This window comes from Sminthopsis crassicaudata, chromosome 2 (genome assembly GCF_048593235.1).
Source record: "Sminthopsis crassicaudata isolate SCR6 chromosome 2, ASM4859323v1, whole genome shotgun sequence".
Classification (NCBI taxonomy): Eukaryota; Metazoa; Chordata; class Mammalia; order Dasyuromorphia; family Dasyuridae; genus Sminthopsis; species Sminthopsis crassicaudata.
The window spans coordinates 260,947,771-260,964,979 of record NC_133618.1 but is presented as its reverse complement, the minus strand read 5'-3'; the positions used below and the strand labels follow the sequence as shown (position 1 = coordinate 260,964,979).

At 33.7% G+C, this 17,209-nt stretch overlaps 2 protein-coding genes across 2 annotated transcripts; both read left to right on the top strand.

Annotated features, from left to right (window-relative positions):
* Nucleotides 1-1,558: 1,558 nt before the first annotated feature.
* Nucleotides 1,559-2,497, top strand: LOC141553422 (olfactory receptor 4K13). The gene has a single exon (XM_074285087.1). It carries the CDS (start codon nt 1,559-1,561, stop codon nt 2,495-2,497), a length of 939 nt encoding a protein of 312 aa, XP_074141188.1.
* Nucleotides 2,498-15,905: 13,408 nt separating this feature from the next.
* Nucleotides 15,906-16,877, top strand: LOC141552779 (olfactory receptor 11G2-like). Its single transcript, XM_074284775.1, has one exon. The coding sequence runs from the start codon at nt 15,906-15,908 to the stop codon at nt 16,875-16,877; it is 972 nt and encodes a 323-aa protein (XP_074140876.1).
* The last annotated feature ends 332 nt before the right edge of the window (nt 16,878-17,209 follow it).

The following is a 17,209-nucleotide window of genomic DNA, read 5'->3' as shown; positions in this document are numbered from 1 at the left end:
CATAGTGGGATGAGAGGCAAAGCTGGGTATGTGAAAGATGAAAATCCTTTCTGTTCAAAGATAATGAAAAGCTTGGACTTCATTTTGCCAAAAAATAGGGAGGTCTGTAAAAATTTCTGAAAAGGAGACTGACACCGTGCATTAAGCAGATAATTTGTGCAGCTATGTATAGAGAGAATGAATTATTTTTTAATATCTTAAGATTCAGCTAGGTCCCTGATTCTTAAGGCTCTCAGTCAAATCCTCAGCTGACCTTGCATTGCATAAAAACAGAATTGCAGACTATTATATTTGCCTTTCCTCACTCTTCCCTAATTCCATCTTTTGGGATTTTTAGAGATTAGCATATCTCATGGGCTGTTTTTGTTTATCTATCTATCTGTTTATTTGTTTTAATAATTCACCCACTTACATTTAAAACAAATTTTTATTAATTTTTTTTAAAGTTCTAGGTTCTCTGCCTTATTCTCACCCACAATTAGGAAACTACATGTAAAGCTGTGCAAAACCTTTACATAATATTCACTTGTGAAAGAAAACATAGATCTCCCACCCTAATTAAAATTAAAACCCTCAAGATAAATAAAGTTTAAAAAAAGAAAGAGAAAGAAAAAATGCTTCAATTTCTATTTGGACACAATCAGTTCTTTCTCTGGGTATGAATAGGATTTTTCATCCTAAATCTTCAGAATAGTTGTAGATCACTATATTGCTGAGAAAAACAAAGCCATTGACAACTGGTCATCCCAGAACATTGCTTTTACTTTTATACACTTTGCTTGAGTTCATGAAGGAATTTCCAGGTTCTTTTTTTTTTTTTCTTATAGAATCCTGCTCATCATTTTTCATGGGATGTTTTGTGACACATTTCTATGGTTTTTCAGTTCTACCCTCTCCATTCCTTTAAAGAAGGCATTGAACTACATCTCTCTTCATTTTTCCAGGTTCCTATTTCTGTTCTTTTGCTTTGATGGGAGCTTGTTTCAGAGGAGGAAGGAACTAGAAAATGTCCCACGTAGAAGTGGGAATGGAGATGAAAAGAAAAAATTATTGTTTTCAATTTTTAAAACCTCAGGGAGTGTGAATTGCATAATTACACAGCACCGATAATTTCCTCTCCCAGATTCTGCTTCTGTTTCTGGTTTACTAGAACCTTCAATTTTTCCTTTCTGCATCTGTCACATTCTAGGGGGCAATAAATATTATAGCTGACAAAATTCTAATTAAAAGAGGCATTTCACATTTGACCTCAGATTCTTACTGTATGACTCTGGGCAAATAACTAAACTATTGACTCCCTCATTTCTCTCTACTCTAGGAAATAATAACAGCTTCTACCTCCCAGGCTTGTTGTGATAATTATATGAGACAATGTTTGTAAAGTATATGCCATATATAATAATATTCAGCTTCTTCCTTCTAAAATCCTAAAGATATGAGGGTAATTAATTTTATAGTATATTGCATAAAAGGACTGGAAATCAATATTTCAATTAAATAATTAGAATTAATTTCTCTTTCTCCTTTCTTTCAAATACTTGGAACATGGCCCAAGAAAATGGAACTGAATAATTATTCTGTAGTAACTGAGTTCATCTTGCTTGGACTGACCAAATCACAGAATCTCCAAATTTTCTTCTTCTTTGGATTTTCTATGGTATATATTGGAATTGTATTAGGAAATATGCTCATCTTGATCACTGTGACCTTTGACTCACGTCTTCACACTCCAATGTATTTTCTGTTGGCAAATCTCTCCTTAATTGACATGATCTTGGGCTCTTTTGCTACCCCAAAGATGATTGTGGACTTTCTCCGGCAGCACAAGACTATCTCGTGGTGGGGTTGTTTCTCCCAGATGTTTTTTATGCACATTCTTGGTGGGAGTGAAATGATGCTGCTTGTTGCCATGGCAATTGATAGATATGTTGCCATATGTAAACCCCTCCACTACATGACTATTATGAACCATCGGGTGCTTTTGGGATTGATATTAACCTCTTATGCTGTTGGTTTTATTCACTCATCAAGCCAGATGGCATTTATGTTGAATTTGCCTTTCTGTGGACCCAATACAGTGGATAGTTTCTTTTGTGACCTTCCCTTGGTAATTAAGCTTGCCTGTAGAGACACTTATGTGATACAGCTCCTAGTAATTGCTGATAGTGGGCTTCTGTCCCTCATATGTTTCATACTTTTACTCTTCTCTTACACAATCATAATCTATTCTGTTCGGCATCGGTCCTCTGGTGGGTCTTCCAAGGCTCTCTCCACTCTTTCAGCTCATATTACAGTAGTCACTTTATTCTTTGCACCCTGTGTTTTCATCTATGTGTGGCCTTTCAGCAGATATTCTGTTGATAAGATACTTTCTGTTTTTTACACAATTTTTACACCCTTATTGAATCCCATTATTTATACACTGAGGAATCAAGAGGTAAAAGCAGCCATTAAGAAAATACGGAATCGACAAATAAATTCCAAGCATAACCTGTAATTGAGAATTCTAAAGAACTTTCTTTTCTAGACATTTTAAAGAAATAGTTTGGTAAAAGACATTTTCTGACAGAAGTCCTTCCTTTTTGAAAGACATTGAAAGTGTTTTGTAAAGTGTTTCTTTAATGTCTAAAAATATTTTTTTTCTCTCTCAAAGTATATTATGTGTACTGCCCAATGAGGAACTTTTGATCCTTTTACTAGGTTTGTTATTGTTATTGGTGACATTCTACTTTATGTTGAGATTTGAGAAACTATGTGTGTATGTATGTGTGCCTACCAGAGATAGGAACTTGAAATAATTTCAAGGAAATAGAATATATGCAGATGGGAGGAGTAAGATGGCCTGCTGAAGCAAAACTTGATTTAGAAGTGATAGCCCAGGATACCCATACTGGAGTGAAACTTTTGCCTTTTCTACTGTACTGTTGTTGCAGAGTCAGGAAACAAGATTCACACTCAGATTCACACTGATCTAATAACTTAAAGCAAATGGTTCTGAGTTGGTAATTAAAATCTTCAACTATGAAAAACAATCCAGAACATGAGTAGTTCTCTTTAGAGCAGCAGTTTTTTCCTGGGTCTCAGCAGAAATTTCCTCCTGAAATTTCTTAAAGCCATCAGAATGTTTTCTTTTCACATATCTTTCCATGATTGAATGTCAATGATATATGGGATATTCTGCTATGTAAGTCATAAACTACTCCCTTGTATATCAGCTTCCCCAGTCTCTTTTCACTGAACCATGTTCTAGAATTCTATCATCTCAGAGTACCCACCTTGGACTAGCTCCCCTCCAACACCTGGACTCTTGTTTCCTTATTCTGAACAAAATGTATAGCAGAAAAAAACACACGTTTCAGTCCTATTGGGGCTTTATTACTTCTCCTAGGCCCAGTATTGTTTACTTTCAACAGGGCATCTCATTCCTCCTCTCTGCATTCATTCTATTCTCCTAGTCCTAGAAACTTAAAAGTCACAAAAGCTATAGATGAATATGATGTGTCATTGCTCTAACAGCATAAGTCTATTTAGTGTCCAATATCCTTTCCTGGGTAAGGAAAGAATGAGCAGCTACTACTTCTCATAATTTATTATTTATCCTTCATTCTTGAAGAGAATCGAAGAACCAAACCATCAGAAAGGTGATGTCTTGATTCACAAGGGAACTGGATTTAAATGAGGCAGTATTGTGCAAAGTCATCAGACTCACTCTATCCTCCAGAGCTATCTACATGCAGTAGCAAGTCATTAATCAGAATGACTATAAAGGAGAGAGAATAAAGAAGGGGAAAATATTATAGAAAGAAATATAGTGAGTAATTGTAACTGTGAAAAAAAATTACAGCAAGTTTCTCTAATAAAGGACTCATTTTTCAAATACATAGAAAACTAAGTCAAATTTATAAAATTAAGAGCCATTCTTCAATTCAAAAATTGTCAGAGTATATGAACAGATAGTTTTGAGATAAAGCTATCTGTAACCATATGAAAAAATGTTTTAAGTCACTCATGATTATAGGAATACAAATCAAAATTCTTCTGTGGTACAATCAAGCACTATAATTTTGGCTAATATGACAGAAAAGAAAAATGACAAATATTGAAAGATTGAGACATTGGAATTATGAACTGATTCAGCCATTCTGTAAATTAGTTTGAAATTATGCCCCAAAACTAAAATATTATTCAAACCCCTTGACCCCACAATACCTCTATGAGGTATGTATCCCAAACAGATAAAGAATCAAAAAGGAAATGGCTATATGTACGAAAATATTCATAACAGCTCTTTTATTGGGAAGAAAGACTTGATAATTGAGAAGATGTCCATTAGTTGAGGACTGGCTGATCAAGTTCTGATATTTTATTGTGATGAAATGCTATCATTCTATAAGAAAGGATAAGCAAGATGCTCTCAGGAAAACCTGTAAAGACTTATATAACTGATTCAAAGTAAAGTAAGCAGAACCAGGAGAACATTTATTACAATAAAAGCAATATTGTATTATTATCAACTGAAATTGACTTAATTCTTCTCATCAATCCAATGATCCAAGATAATTCTGAAAAACTTGTGGTGAAAAAAATTATCTACCTCGAGAGAAATTGATGGAATTTGAATGCATATTAAAGCATAATTTATATATTTTTATTTATTTTTCTTTTTTGGAGGGTGTTTCTGTGTTGCTGCTGCTGTTGTTGTTATAACATGACAAAGTTGTTACAGCATGACAGATATGGAAATATTTTATATGACTGCATATGTATGACATATACTAAAATATTTGTCTTCTCAAGAAGGGAGGGAAAAGGGGAAAAGGGAGAGAAGTTGGAACTCAAAACTTTTTTTTTATAAATAGTAAAGTTTTTTATAGGTAATTGGAAAAAAAATGAAAAAAAGGGAAAAAAGAAACAAAGAAAAGCACAAAGTAATTGGGACAAAATGAATTAACAATCTGGGAAAGAAAACATTTGAATTTGTTTGATGATACATGACCATAAAGTGAATAAGACTTGTTTTTTTTTGGGGGGGAGGGCAACTAGGTTTTCATGTTAATAATTTATTTATTTATACTTTCATCTTTCAAGGGTCACTGCATTACAGGAATATTAGAGTTGTAATTTAAAGAAAAAACGTTTCTTCTACTTTCTTGCATTTATTCAATGTAGTCCCTATGCTGATTTAAAATTATGCTCTTTCTGATATGGAGAATTTGTTATATAAAGGAGTAAAATCAAAGATGGTTTTGAGAGAAGACAATGAAATTTTAAAAAATGGTCCCTTAGAGAAAAAGATAGATTAAATTGGCTGAAGTGTTCAGTTTTTAGTATCTGATCTGTATATAAAGGATATGAGAGTTTTGAAGTAGATAAGTGGGAAATCCTAAGTATAGAACTTTTAGGAGACTGTGGATGATTTTATATTACCTAATTGTGGTTTTGCTGAAAGAAATACAGATTTGGGGTTTTCCTTATAAGATCACAATAAATCATTTCACATGAAAGATTCTGTGTTAGACTAGTGGGATTGGTGAGAACCAGGCATCTGAAGATAAAGACAGGATCTCCAAGTAGACTTAACTCTAGTACTTAGAGCACAAAGTAATACTTCAAAGACTGAATTGCTGTTGCAAAAATTTCTACTACAAGAAAAAGCTGATTGGAAGAAAAAACTATTGTTTGGCAGAACTGATTGGAAGGAAATGCTTACTTCTTAGATTAATTAAGTAGGAAAGGTTTTACCTTCACCTATTCTGAGACTGTCATCTACTTCCTGATAAAAAATACAAACTCTACAATGTCATATTAAAAATGAAATACATACTCTGATCTCTCTCAATTGAGGTGCTTGTCTGATGCATCAGATGACATAGTGAACTGCTACTAACTATTTTTAGTTTTCTATTCTGTAAAAAGAAGTTAGGATGCGATAATCAGGATAAATTCAGAGACAACAAGACCTGCTTCAACTACCACTGCTAATGAATACTAATTAAGTGATAAACAAGTCAAATAATCTCTCAATAAATGAATAAATGAAAAGCACTTATTAGAAAGATGCTATTTGTAAGCATTGTGCTGAATGCTGGGGATATAATTAAAGAAATAAAACCCAATTTTAAGGAGTTAATAATTGGTGTAGACAACATATTAAAAAAAATCCATCTACAGAGTAAGTGGAAAGATCCAAGATCCTAAGATTATTGCAGTGGGGTGAATGTCAAGATCCAAGGGTCTTTAAATTACACAAACAGATCAGATGATAGTGTTAAGAATACTGAAAGACAAAAATAAGGTAAGAAGAAGGTAAGGCTCCAAACATCGTAAAAGTCAATGGCAGTGTACAGGATAAAGCTTGGTGGTCTCTTATCTGATTGGAAGAGTGTTATTGATTCAGATATTATCCAAGCCATTTCAAAAATCACTTGTCCTGAGTAGTGGCTCTAGCAACTAAGAATACAAAATGCAAAAAAGATGCCAATCTACACTGTTAGAGTTGTTCCTCACTGGGAGTTACTTATATGATTAAAATTGCAGTTTTAGTGTAAAAAAAATAACAATAGTAGACATTTTTACATTTAAGGGTTTTGATAAAGGCCTCATTTCTAAAATAAATAATTAACTCAAATTTATAGAATTCAAGGCATTCTCCAATTGGTAAATAGTTAAAGGATATGAACAGATCATTTTCAGATGAAGAAATTAAAATCATATTAATGATATGAAAAGGTGTTCTAAATTACTATTGATCAGAGAAATGTAAATTAAAACAACTCTGAGATACTACTACATATCTCTCAGTTTGGCTAAAAGACAAGGATGAATGTTGAAGGGGATGTAGGACAACTATGATATTAATACATTGTTGGTGGAATTTTAAATGGATCCAGCCATTCTAGAGAATGCTCAAAAAGTTATCATATTATGCATACCCTTTGATCCAACTGTGTTTCTAGTGGGCTTATATCCCAAAAAGATCTTAAAAAAGGAAAAGGGACCCACATGTGAAAACATGTTTGTAGCAGTCTTTTTGTAGTGGCAAGAAACTGGAAACTTAGTGGGTGCCTATCAGTTGGAAAAAGACTGAATAAATCATGGTATATGAATGTTATGGAATATTATTGTTCTATAAGAAATGATCAGCCGGATGATTTCAGAGAGGCCTGGAGAGACCTATATGAACTGATGCTAAGTGAAATGAACAGAACCAGGTGATCATTATACATGCAATTCTGATGGACATGACTCCTTCCAGCAATGATTGTGGCCAGTTCCAATGATCTTGTGATGAAGAGAGCCATCTTCACCTAAAGAGAGGACTGTGGGAACTGAGTGTGGATCACAACATAGAATTTCTACTCTTTTTTGTTGTTTGCTTGCATTTTGTGTTTTTTCTCATTTATTTTTCCTTTTTGATCTGATTTTTCTTGTGCAGCAAGATAATTGTATAAATATGTATACATATATTGGATTTAACATATATTTTAAAATATCTAACATATATTGAATCACTTGCCGTAGAAGGGATGGGGGAAGGAGGGGATAATTTGGAACACAAGGTTTTGAAAGGGTCAATGTTGAAGAGTTTATCCATGCATGTTTCAAAAATAAAGAGCTTCAATAAAAATGATTTAAAAACCCTTAATAATACCAAAGGGTAACTGAATTAGATAATTGCTAAGGTCCATTTGAGGTTTATAAATTGAGACTTGGTTTTTTTTTTTTTTTCTTTTACATCTTTTGCATCTAACATGTGGTAGGCATTTCACTAATATTTATTGAATTTCTTAGGGAAAATATGACTTTAGAATCTACAAACAAAGATTTTAAATATTTTAATAATTATTACCATTTAAAAATTCATTTTAAATTATTCTTCAGAAACTTTGTGAAATGCCTGGAATGAGGATATAGTAGAAGCTAACACCATTTTTTAAACCATTCTTCCTTTTTATCCTGAGGCAGTCAGGGTTAAGTGACTTGTCCCAGGCCATATAGAAAATAAGCAGCAAGTATCTGAGTTCAGGTTTGAACTCAAAGTCTATAGATTCTATGGCTAATGCTCTATCCATTCTGCCATCTAGCTGACCTTTCTTCTTTTTTTTAAATAAGGCAATTGGATTTAAGTGACTTGTCTACTTCTGGGAATAGTGAGACTTGGGATTTCATTCTAAACAAGAAAAATGCAACATGTTGAAAAAAACAAGTCAAATAATGCTCAAGAGGAGAGTCCCAAACCTCAAAAGGCTAGGGGAGGAAATAAACACCTATTGTGCCTTTATCCAGGCTTTCACAGTTGTCAGTGAATGCTCAGAAGCTTTAGAGTAAGATTCCTTCCAAATTCATAGTGTACAACCCATGGCAGGTTACAAAGCCACTGATCCTATCCCTCTTTCATATATATCTTCTCCTAGAGCAATATTTTACTTCCTTGCTTTGACCACTTTCTTTAGGAAAGAACCAAAGGGTAAGTCAAAGCATGATATAACCACTTGCAATAAGAACTTTGTCTGGAGCTAGAATGTGTTCAAAAGTCAGCCACATTTGTGCTTTCTTCTTGCCTCTGGAAAAATTGATCATAAAAATCCAAAAGACAGCATAAGAAAGATTTTCTTGTTTCCAAGAGCTTTTTAGTAACCTTGGGGAATTATTTCTTAGTTCCCTAGCTTGTTCATTACTTCATAAGGATTGTTTATTAAGGAATGTTAATCATTGCTTGTTAAGCAGTATGAGAATTTGAGGAAATTTCAAGTAGAAATTCACAAAGCATTAGAAAATGATTGCCACAATGATTCCTATTACTGTTACAGAAGAATAATGTCCCAGACTACATGTGCTTTCTTGCTCTTTAAATGTTAAGTGACATTCAGTATATATTTGTACTTGGGTTGTACTTAAAAATATCACTCTGGGCAACTGACTTCTGCAGGAAATATTGGAAAAGAAGCCCCTACCATTGTAAGTATGGATATTTAGTAATAATACTGATTTGAAATGATGCTGTAAAGAAGAACTTGACCAGTGAAGGGAAAGTCATACAATGGAATGTGTCATTGATCATAGACAAGAGACTAAGTGACATCATGGAACTAGTCTTGTGATTTCATAGGAGTACATGAAGAGATGTCCTGACATATAGTTAACAACTAAACTACTAAAAATGGAGGGCACTTTCTTAATGATCATTATTGATATTTTCTCTGTCACTTTTTTATATGTAGACAATTAAGAAAACAATAAATCAAGCCATAGTTTAAATCCAAATCTAAAACTCTATTCCCCTATGCTATACAGTTTTTCATTACTAAAGAATATAGATAGATATTTTTCCAAGTTAAGGTCCTGACCTAAGAGAGTGGGGAAAGGCTTAAGGAAAAAAAAAACTATTATGAAGAATAGAGTCATAAACCAATAGGGGAGGAGTCAAATAATTGCCTTGAATTAAGGGTTCAATACAGACTAGATAGTATAAATTTATATTGAAAGCTTTTGGGATATTTTTCAAACTTTATTAGCTATCATATGTATAGATGAAAAGGAGGCAGATGGCAGAAACAATTCAGGAAGAGGTTTGGTATGATGAATAATGGATTCTGGGATTCTAGAGTAAAAAAAACAGTTTAGAGTTGAAACTGATTGATCAGAAGGGACAGAGAGGGAGAAAGAGAAAGAGGGAGAAGAAGAGGAGAGGGAGAGGGAGAGGAAAAAGAAGAGGGGGAGAGACATTCAGCCAATGCAGGAGTGATGGTCTGAAAAATAACTGAATAGTAGATGGTATGATGAGGATGGTGAGGAAAAAGAATAGAGTTGGGAATAATGCATAGGGAAAGACAAAATGGTAGATGATGATTTTGTAAAAGACTTTCAAAGTTCAAGAACATGGAAGTGGAATACTTGAAGATGGTGGCAAGATTAATGCTATAATCATCTCTAAGCATAGCTGAAGTAGAATGGAGGAGTGGTTTTAGAAACCAGTAGTTTGAAAAACCTGAAAGTTCAGTTATATAAGTAGGCATCAATAGATATAGTGGAGTCCTTTAATCTGAAAGGAGAAAATGCCCTGAATAGAAAGATAATAAGCCAGACACTCAACTTATTTAACAATGAATGTCCTAGCTGTTTGTAGATAATAGTCATTTGGATCTGGACTGCATGAAAAATTTAAGTAGTGTGAAAAGTTGCTGAATGATGGTTAGAGAGAGAGCATCTGCAAGTGGCTTGAAAAGAAATTAGTATTTTTATATGGCCACACTAATCAGTAAGATATCAACAGAAAAGGTATAGTATGCATTGAAAAGAGTAATGTGAGAAGTAGTATCACCAGTAGACAACCAGATATCAGTGAGGAACAAAAGATATATGGAGTAAGAGAGAAATAAGTTTGAGGTTTGTTAATTATGAAATAAAAAATTCATAGGGAACATTGGTGAGGATGGAGGTGCAGGCAGATCTAGAGCAGGACAAAGAGAGGAGTACTGAGAAGGATTTGTAACAAAGAAGCAACAAGTTAGTAATGGAGCTGAAAATTAGTGCATTGATAGATTAAAGTTTAGCATCATTGGGAAAGAGAAGAATTCAAAGGGGTTAGAGTATGCTATTCATTTAAACACAAAAATAAGCCTAGACATAGTATCAAGAGTTAGAGAGAGATTCCTTAAGAGAAAGCAGGTGGATAGGCTATTCAAAGTTGGCTCTACAAGGCCTATGAGAAATCCCTGCATCTACCTAGGTTGGCTGAAGTTGGCTTCCCCTGATCCAGGACCAGAAATGATGGAGAAAGTATTAATAGTGTAGATAGACCTTGAACATTTATTGCACATACATTTCCCCGCTAGAGAGCCTATTGTTAAATATTTGCTAGTATATCCATGGACAGAAGACTGGAGGGAGTTCATTTCTTTTACAAGAAGAAAAAGAGCCACAGAGTTTTCAGATTTCTGGCCAAGATCCAGGATAACTGAACACTTGTTGAGAAGGTATTTCAGTTAACCTGAATATTTTGTATCATCATCTGCAAAACATCTCTACTTCCATCTTCTAAAGGGGTTCGTAGGTTCAAAATTTAGAACTCACCTCAGGAACCATCTACTCCAATCCTTCATTTTATAAATGAAAAAAGTGATGATCTTTGACATAAAATGACTTGGCCAAAGTCATACAATAAGTATAAATGATGAGTTTTGAATTCAGAACCTCTTGCTCCAGACTCAGTATTCTTTTCACTGTATTCCATGCAGGAATTCTGTTTTTGTATTCTGATGAAGCAAATGATTTACAGACACAAGTTGGGCAGAGGTAGTCTCTTTAAGTATTCATTAAAACAGGTTAGCCAAAGATAATTCATTATAATCTTCCAACTAGGAAGAAGAATTGCTGATGAGCAAATCTTCTTCATCAATACAGATCAGAGACTTGTCAAATTAAAGCAACAAGTTTTCAGTGAGTTTTGACTGTGTAACACCTGTTAAAATTAGGCATACAAAGAAAGTATTTCACCTAATAGTCCTTAATCTTAAGGATTTCACAATCTAATGGAAGATAACATGTAAACAGCTATGTACAAATAAGATATATACAAAATAGATAAGAAAAAAATCTCAGAAGGAAGGCACTAAGATTAAAGAGGACTTAAAAAGGCTCCTTATAATGTTATTTGTTGTTTTTTTGGGGGGGGGTTAGAGGTATATTCCCAAAGTTTTTCTGCAGCTTTCTCTACACCTTCCACAGTAATTTATTTTTTTAAATGTAATGTTCTCAATAAGAGAATATTTTCTAATTTCAGTGCCAGAGTCACCAAAGTTTGTATACCAATGTCAAAGATGTTTCCTAAGTAAAATTTGAATCTGACAGCATAAGCAAGAAAGCAAACATCATAAAATAATAAAGTGTATCTGCCTCAACAGGACATGCAAAAGGCATATTTTGATTTTTTGTCCCTATCTTCCCAATGTGTGCATGACTATAATGCAAAAATAGGATATAAAGAATATAATAGTATTTTTCAGAAATAAGACAATATTTGTTATTACATTCCTGATGGGGTATTTTTTGATACATAATTTTAATAAAAAGCACTTATACAGCACTGTAATTCAGAAAAATTCAATTTTTTGGTCACTTTTTGTCACTGATTAGAGTGACCTAGTTCAAGGTCATAAGAACTCAGTCTTATAAAATATAAAAAGGAGAACAGGAGAAAGAATAGTGGAAACTGCACTATCTTACTCAGTTGACCAAATCAGACTAGCATCATCCATTCTCAGGAAAGATGATATTCAGATAATCCTCAAGCCATTTCCACTTGCCTGTCACACAAAATTAGTCTTGTGCTGCATTTGAACTCAGTTCCTCCAAACTACCAATCTGGTGTTCTATCCATCTATCCACAATTCACTTGTCTATGTATATATATATATATATATATATATATATATATATATATATATATATATATATATATATATATATATATATATATATAAAATTCTTTATCCACATGGTGACTGTCCCTAATCTCCCCCTAATCTCTTTCCAGTTTGATCCTGGAACTGGGATCCTGTTTAGTCACTAGAATAGATGTAACATTAGTTTACATAATACGAATGAAGAAACATAACTAATGAAGAAGATACTTGTCAACCAATGAAAGTGACTGTAATTGGAAGATGGAAGTGCTTGCTAGTAACAGCAAGGAGGCTACTGCCTCTGGATCATATAATATGTAGAAGGGAGTAGAGTATAAATAAAAAGACTGGAAAAGTAGGTAGGAACCAGGTTATTAAAGACCTTTAAATACTCCTTGATCTAGAAGTAATGATAAACCACTGGAGTCTTTTTTGTAATAGAAAGATGATATGATCAGATTTGTGCTTTAGAAAACCATTTTGACAGAAAAAAGATAAAGTAGCCAATCAATATACTATTGTAACACAGTTGTCACTTCTACATTGTTATGTTTTCAATAACAGTTTCAATATATTGTAGTTTGGCATAAAAATTAAATGGTAATATTTTGATAGTTTTATGGAAATAGTAGATGATACAAAATTCAGCAGATGTCACAAAACTCAGAAATGCATAAAACATATATATATATATATATATATATATATATATATAAAACACATCATGTAATTTAAATGTTTTAATATCATAATAATTCAGACCTTTTCTTTTATATGAAGAGGGGGCCAAATTTTATGCAGATTTTTTTCAGATTGTGGGGACATCATATCTCTAATTCTTGTGATGTGGTAAGAATAGCTGTAATTTGTTCATGAAGTGATAAGGACCAACACTAGTGTGTTAGCATTGTCAAAGGAAAGAAGGTAAAGCATTTGAAAGATGTTGGGAAGTTATAAATGACAGGATGTGACAAGTGATTTGATTTGGGGGAAGAGAATGAGAAATTATGCTGACATGTAGGTTATAAGCCTAAGTGACAGAGTCCTTGCTAAGAATAGAAAACTTAGAAACAGAGGGACTTTGGGGGGATAAGGATATAAGTTAAATTTTAGATATGGTGAATTTTCAATAGATAGTTGGAGATGTAACACTGGAAGACAAGAGAAAGATTAAGGTTGGACAACTAAATCTGAAAATTGTTTGCATAAACATGATAATTGAAACCTTGGAAATTGTTGAGATCAGCAAGCAAAATAGTTTGCAAGAAAAGAGATAGCTCAAGGTTGAGTTATAGAGAACACTCACAATTAATGGATATAACCTGGATAAAGATCCTGAAAAGGAAGCTGCAAATTCAGCTAAGTAGGGTAAGAACCAGGAAAGAGTAGTGAGATGAAAATATAAAGAGAAAAGATCATCCAGAAACAAAGGGTAGTCAGCAATATTTAAAGACAGAGGAAAGATTTTTTTAAAAATGAGGATTGGGGAAAGGTTATTAGATTTAGGTAATGAAAGAACTTTGATAAAATCAATTTCAGTTGAATGATAATGTGAAATGCCAGATAGCAGAAAATTAACATATGGAAAGAAAAAAGGAAGTGGAGGTACCCATTGTAAACAGATTTCTCAAGGAATTTATCTATCCAAAAAAAAAAAAAAAAAAAAAAAAAAAAGGAGAAAAGATATGAGAGAACAGTGGACGAGGATGGGTAAAACAAGTAAGGTTTTTTTGAGGATGAGGGATATATAGGCATATAAGCAGGCAAAATAGAAACAGCCAGTTAATAGGGAGAGTTTAAGATAAGTGAGAAATTGAGAATAGATGGGTCAATCTGATAGAAAAAAAAATGCAATCACCAAACACATAAAGATAGTGCTCTTAACAAGGTCAAGGGGATGGACTTCTTCATCTTAGACTAGGATTAAGATGTTAGAAATAAAATATAATTTGAAGAGGGATAAAAGAGGAAACTTTAAGTTAATGATCTCATTTTCTTTGGTGAAATAATCATCTAGTACAATAAGAAGAGGAGGAGCTATAAGAGGCTTATGGAAAGGTTAGGAATAGACAGAATCAAAAAAGAGCTATCAATCTGTCAATCCTTTCCGTGTCCGGGCTGGGTGAGGTTTCCTGTGTGTGGTGTGTGGGTACTATGATGTGGAGTTTTAAAAGGATTACCTGGTTGCTGTGAGTACTAAGTTAAGGTTATATAACATAAATTTGGAGTGGATCCCTTCAGAAACTCATCATAGTTTATAATTTTCTCTGGTTTCTTTCAATAGAGTAGGAATGAAGACTGTTGATGCTTGACAATATCATTGATATGTGAAGAGGTTCAAGGGACATAACCAAAGTGCTCAGTGTAGAGAAAAAGGGAAGAGAGTATGGCCATAGCAGGTATTTTGCCTTGAGGATAAAATACTGAGGACCTGAGGGAATGAGAACAACATTTGGAGTTGGAGGACAGAGAAAGATATGGACTGACAACAGAAAACAATTAGATAAAGAAGTTTCAAAGTCTATGGACACTTATGAGGAACACTTTTAGGTGAGGTGACATCAAACGTATGACCATTTTTGTTTCACCTGACATGAGATGAGGGATCTTTCATAGGAATGAATAAATTGAGGAATTGAGAGATTAGAAGTCTTGAGGAAGTATCAATATGCACATTGAAATCCCTTAATATTAGAGCAGGAATTAATGAGGAGAGACTGTGAAACAAGCCCTGAAGTATCCTAGAGATTGATGCACAACAACCACCAGAATTTTGATAAATATGGATTCAAGTAAACTCAAAATAGTTATTGAGTGATAATGGTAAAGGAAGATCCTGAAAGTGACAGTGGGGAGAATGTAGTATTCCAACTCCTCCAACATCACTAATAAATCAGACAGTATGAAAGAATGTGCAACAAATGATGGAAAAAGGGGCCAGGAAAGTTGATGAGGACACTGCTCTGCAACCTACAGCTGAAGAATTAAATAGGATACTGGTAGACTAAGTAACCTTTCTCTAATTACATAGACAATATATGTCAGAGACATATTAAATTTAAAAACTTAAATTTGGATCTCCTTGATTCTAAGTTTATTCCCCTATCTACTATGTTATGTTTTCTCTCATAGCCATATTACAGATAAGGACTAGAAGTAGGTTAGGCAATCAACCCAGTGTGAAATAGAAGGAGGTGGCAAATCCAGGTCTAAATATATTAATTTTGGATTCTAGTTCAATGGTCTTTGCTAATTAAAATGTAATCTAAATTACTACTGTGTTTTGCTTTATAATGTTGTGTTTTTTAATAGGGTAAAAGAATTCTTTATTGGGTTAAAGTTCATTCTCAGCAATAGGTAAGGGACATTATAATTTTTCTTCTCCAGCAAAAATCAGGATACTTACTTTTTGATTAAAATGAATGCAAATGTAATTCATGTTTCTTAGGGAAAAGCAACAATCTGTATTTAATTTGTGTTTTTATATCTAGCACCATCTTCATGGCTTCTGAAAAAAGAAATATATCTGATACAGAAAACATAGTCAATTCTATTAGTCATTTCATCCTCCTGGGCTTTATCTCCAGCCAGAAGATGCAAATGATCTACTTTGCGGTGTTCTCAGTGACTTATATCCTAACTTTAATGGGAAATGCAGCTATTGTCTTTGCTGTGCACTGGGATCGGCACCTCCATACAACCATGTACATATTCTTGGGAAATTTCTCCTTCCTGGAAATTTGCTATGTCACTACAACTGTTCCCAACATGTTGGCCAATTTCCTTTCTGAGACCAAAACTATTACCTTTGTTGGTTGTTTTGTCCAATTTTATTTCTTCTTCTCCTTTGGCTGTGATGAAGGTTTCTATCTTTGCATCATGGCATTTGATAGGTACCTTGCTATCTGTCGTCCACTGCATTACCCAACCATCATGACTACCCATCTCTGCACTGGCTTGGTGATCTTTGGCTGGTCGTGTGGTTTAATTGTTTTTGTAATACCAGTTGCTCTCATCTCACAGTTGTCCTATTGTGGCCCAAACATTATTGATCATTTCATATGTGATCCTGTCCCACTGATGGCCCTTTCATGTTCCAAATCCTATATCACAAAGCTCATTTACTCTATTTTCAACACTATTTTTATGGTTGGTACTTTCCTTTTTGTGCTCATCTCTTATGCCTTGGTCATTATTTCTGTGCTGAGAATCCCCTCTGCTGCTGGCAAACATAAAGCATTCTCTACCTGTGCTTCACATCTAGCTGTCGTCATCTTATTCTTTGGTTCTGTTGTCATGATATATGTGCTGCCAGGATCAGAGAAGTCAGTAGAATTCCAGAAAGTTGTGACACTGTTTTATTCAGTTATCACTCCACTCATCAATCCCTTGATCTACAGCCTTCAAAACAAGGATATGAAGGCTGCTCTGAGGAAAGTTCTGGTGACCAAAATGACTCCTCACAAGACATGAAATGCCATTGTAAAATCCATTCATTACCTAATCTGAAATTACAATGAAAGGGGACATAGTAGATATTTATATCCATAGATTTCTGTGGGATAACCCTATAGGTTTATTTCTCAGTTTAGGAACAAAACCCAAATTGGTAAATATAACTTTTTTCAAGAATCAAAGTGAAGTTAAATTCTATTTCATATTTTCTCACTAATGAATATGGCTTGGGAAAGTTTTTTACAGTCTGTAATTCAATTTCTAAATTAATGGGAACATAATCTGTGTATTAGTAGTAAGGGTAATCAAAATAATAGATTAAGTTTAAAGGACCATATATATCATAGAAT